The 4451-nt window shown below is 34.2% G+C and overlaps 1 protein-coding gene across 1 annotated transcript; it reads left to right on the forward strand.

Annotated features, from left to right (window-relative positions):
* The first annotated feature begins 232 nt into the window (after positions 1 to 232).
* Positions 233 to 3164, forward strand: LOC120155398 (CDP-diacylglycerol--glycerol-3-phosphate 3-phosphatidyltransferase 2-like). The gene is made up of 7 exons (XM_039166962.1): positions 233 to 709; positions 1528 to 1625; positions 2073 to 2123; positions 2422 to 2535; positions 2614 to 2670; positions 2780 to 2865; positions 2974 to 3164. The coding sequence occupies exons 1-7, from the start codon at positions 265 to 267 to the stop codon at positions 3092 to 3094; spliced, it is 972 nt and encodes a 323-aa protein (XP_039022893.1). The 5' UTR covers positions 233 to 264; the 3' UTR covers positions 3095 to 3164.
* Positions 3165 to 4451: the final 1287 nt, after the last annotated feature.

Consider the following 4451-nt stretch of genomic DNA (forward strand, 5'->3'; position numbering starts at 1 on the left):
ATGTGAAGATCTCTATTTCCCCCCTATATTTCTCCATAAGTCGTCGAAGTAGATGAATCACCTCCGTAGTAGACCTGCCTGGCATAAAGCCAAATTAGTTTTCTGAAACCCTATTAATCTATCTCAACCTAATCTCTATCACCCTTTCCATAATTTCATGTGTAGTTTATCCTATTTTAGATTTTCCGTGAGGGTGTGATTGTGTGAAGCACCTAAAAACTCCATAAATAACCAAAACTCAAATATTAATTAAAACCCCGCAAAATGTCAGGGCTTAAACTGAGCCTGGCAGCTTCAGTCTACGTCAAGCCCGCTCATTGTGTCCGAACAATAACAACCGCCGCCGCCGCCCGGCCCCCATCACCACTCCACCTATCACGGCGGACGAGTTCCCCTTTCTCACCCTTGACTCAATTTAGCAATTTCCGGTCTCCCAAGAAAAACCTACTTCCTTTCTTTAGATTTCCCTTTCCCACCTGTTTCGCTTCCTCTGCAGACAATAAGGGAGCTTTACACGAGTCGGCTTCCGGATGTGATCGTATCCTTACGGATATGGATTCGGATTCCAAAACGTTGCCGTTGATAGAAACCCAACAACGCAAGCACGGCCCTAATTTGCCTTCTTCTGACAATTCTTCTTCCAAAATTTTTACTTTGCCTACTGTTTTAACCCTTGGTCGCGTCGCTGCCGTGCCCCTCCTGATTTTCAGTTAAGTTTATTTTTTATTGAGTTTTATGTTCTTAATCTTTTTCCCATTGAATTTATTTGATAATCAGGTTTCAGTTTGATGTAATGCAATTAGGGTTTATTGCTGCCTCCATGATTTAGACACTTAATTAAAATCTGTTTATAAAATTAGGCCTTGTATTGCCAGACGTGACGAGAAAATAACTGAAATATGAACAAGATACCAGTATGCGAATGTATAAAAATCTATAAAATAGGAATTATAACACAAAATAGACGAATCGCTAAGTCTAGTTTATAGTTTTGGAAGATAAATGAAGGTTTGTAAGGTATTTTTTTTGTACGTTTAAATCATATGTTTGTGATTTTGATGTTCAATCATTACTTTTTGCGAAATTCATGTGTGATGTTATGAAATATGCCAATTTTTTTTTAATTTCATTTGTAAAGTTTGATGTCTCTCAGCTATTGTTTGATAATTTTTGAAACTACAGTCATTATTTGTTCTGAAAATTGCCTTTCCAGTGAATTGTGATCACTGATGATAGGTTTGCAATATGGTACTGTTTACATGATATGTAGAAACTTATGGATTATTAGATGTAGAAGTTTTCTAACAAAGGCTTTTAGGGTGCTCTTTAAGGTTACAATTTTCAATAAATCAATAATCATCAATTAACTATTAACTATTGTATTACTTTAAATAGTAACTTAGGTAACTAGTTAGCAAAACCCTTGGATGCATAGGTGACATACTTTTAAACTTTAATGGCAATCGCTTACTGTATGGCTAACGTGAAAACTTCAATGAGACTAACTGAATGGTTTTATGTTTTTAGCCTTTTATGTAGATAGTTGGTGGGGAAGGCCTTCTACGACTAGTATATTTGTTGCAGCTGCCGTTACAGATTGGCTTGATGGGTACATTGCCCGGAAGGTATGACTGGGGATGGCAATGGGTTGAAAATTTGCAATTTCTATAAAATCAGATTTCGAATATGCAAATTTGCTTTACAAGCTGTTCGTTTATTACTAAAACTGAAGTGGATACTCAGTACAGATATTTAAAATTTTGAATCCAAATCTGTTATCCACAAAAGTAAAGTGGTTTTGGTAAAGGATACTTGAACCCCAATTGGTTCTCCTCAAGAGTAAAGCGGATTCTGATAATGTATTGAAATTAGAATATCTGAATATTTTCTGAATCCACAAAGAGCAAATTGGATATATGTAACTATTTGAATCCTTACTATCTATTCCTATCCTTAGGTATGGCTTCAATGAACCCCTGGTTTAGACATGATGGAAGTCTCACTTTTCCTCTTGTTTTGTATGATTTAGTTACTGCAGTTGATCGAAATAAACTCTTTGTTATGTCTTTCAGATGGGGCTACATTCTGTCTTTGGTGCATTTTTGGATCCAGTTGCAGACAAGGTCTGTTTTTTTTCTCTCTTTTATATGCTAAAATTTATGGATATCTTCTAGACAGTCTAATTGCCAAAGTTGCTTTATTAACGTGTTTGAACTGTTTCACTACGTGGCTTGGACTTCATTTTTCTTGAAATACTCTTGTCCCATGCCTGATGCATTTTCGGACATGGGCATTGGGATATGGCCCTTTAAAGACCATCCAAATACATGGAAAAAGCTTAGGGAGAAAATAATGAGCATTTCACACTTGAGTCCGAGTAACATAGCTATTATGTATTTTTTTCTGACCTGTTGAATGTAGCTTATGGTTGCTGCTACATTGGTTTTATTATGTTCGAGACCTGTGAACGTTGCCATATTTAGGCAAGTGCCGTGGCTACTGATTGTTCCATCGATAGTCATTATTGGAAGAGAGGTAACATGTACTTATATTTTCTTTACATAAACGAATCATTTATAGGCATCTTACAAATAGCTGGCAACTTATTTGTAGATAACTATGTCTGCCGTTAGGGAATGGGCTGCTTCTAAGGATAGTAAGCTTTTAGAGGTACTAATTTTTCCTTATAAATTAAAGGTTTGTCAGATCTTTATTTTTCTCTTGAGGAAATGCTCGGAGGCTGGCTGTAATTTTCTTTACAAGTTTGATATATTATCAGGCTGTTGCGGTTAATAACCTGGGGAAGTGGAAAACTGCCACACAAATGGCAGCATTAACAATCCTTCTAGCTACTCGGGATAGCAGGTTTATACAATTGCTTCCTTGACCAACACATTAAACGCCCTAACAATCCAGGTTGAATCATTCTTTTAGCATTTGACTAATTTTTCTTCATTTTTAAACCTTTTGCAGTTTCGCAGGATATGGGATTTTAGTAACTTCAGGTGTTCTTTTGCTTTATATTTCAGCTGGACTTTCAGTATTGTCATTAGCTGTGTATATGGGGAAGATACGGCAAGTATTATTAAAGTAGTTATATTTACCATGTATATTGAAGGTCGGTTATTTATTTGATCGGAACAAGGATAAAGCCCTTGCTTTTCGAAGTTTCTTTCGAATTAAATTTTGACTGTCTAGATATCAAAACTAGGCGTCTGTTGGTTTTGACAATGCTGGGTGCTTAAAGTCGAGTCCCAACTGATATTTTGCTACTGCAACTAGAGATGAACAAACTCTTAGTGAACATTTGTACTGTAAATGACAGTTATCAAGTTGCTGCTGAGTTGAATACTCAGTGATTTGCCGGCTTAGTTAAATTAGTTCATTCAGTTACATTAAGATATGATATTCAGTAGGTTTGGATTTTGGAGTTGGAATCATAATGTTTACGTTATTACCTTCCTCTATTCAGAGATTACAATAATTTTTGTATTTACGGGAAAAAACAAGTCGTATATATATATATATATATAGTGATGAATTGATTGCGAAGTTGATGGAGAGAACTATTGAATCTTTTATGCTAAATTAAAAAATAAGTGTCTATTATATCCTTTAATCATTTTAAGTGTCTAAACAATCTTTTTCTTTAATATAAGGGTACGTTTGATAATTTGTTTAAAAGTACTTTTAACTAAAATGTTAATTTTAACCATAAAATCAATACTAAACGAGTAAAAATTGAAGAAAAAACTATGGTGAAAACAGTAGTTTTAAATCAACAGTACAAGTTGGGATTACTAGCTTTTTTATTTTTAACTTTGAGTTTAGAAAAGTAAATTTATATTTTCACTCTTACTAATACATGGACTTTACTCATTTGCCCTAAAAAAAAGCTGAAATTCAATTTCTATTATTATGTATTTACATTTTATCCGATAATTATTCTATCTTTTAAGTTAAAAAATGAGGAGGTAAACTCGAGAAAAATGATACGAGAGAAGAGAGAGCCACGTGAAGGAGGACGATCAAATTGAAATCGAAGAGCGAACAAGACTGAAGGATAAAAACTTTGACAAAAGGCCTCCATTGAAGTGAGAAGTTCGAGATCAAAACTAAATCGAATTAGAAATCCAAAACCCAGATTCATTTTAGCTTTATCATTTGTCTTTTTCTTGTTTTTCGTTGATTGAGAATGATGGTTAAAACATTGATGATGTTTTTATGTTACCCATTCATGAGCTAATTTTACTAAGGCTTAAGATAACTTGTATTATTTCTTTAATGTTGATGGACTTTTAATTTAATATTCAATTACTTCCTCTGTTTTGCTCAATTGATTTTCATGTTTTTGAATTTCGCCAAGACAATGACAATTGTTCAGTGAAGCTTAAGTCATTCTTAAATCTGCTAGGGTTAAGGGTGCTTCAACTTAATTGGATAGTGTAAGT

This window comes from Hibiscus syriacus, unplaced genomic scaffold (assembly GCF_006381635.1).
Source record: "Hibiscus syriacus cultivar Baekdansim isolate YM2019G1 unplaced genomic scaffold, ASM638163v2 tig00111191_pilon, whole genome shotgun sequence".
NCBI lineage: Eukaryota > Viridiplantae > Streptophyta > Magnoliopsida > Malvales > Malvaceae > Hibiscus > Hibiscus syriacus.

Excerpts from the sequence above, each read along its gene's own strand:
- LOC120155398 (XM_039166962.1), top strand. The coding sequence starts at position 265 with ATGTCAGGGCTTAAACTGAGCCTGGCAGCTTCAGTCTACGTCAAGCCC. Across the intron at positions 2,536-2,613 it reads TAGTCATTATTGGAAGAGAG|ATAACTATGTCTGCCGTTAG; the intron begins GTAACATGTACT and ends ACTTATTTGTAG. Across the intron at positions 2,671-2,779 it reads AGGATAGTAAGCTTTTAGAG|GCTGTTGCGGTTAATAACCT; the intron begins GTACTAATTTTT and ends ATATATTATCAG.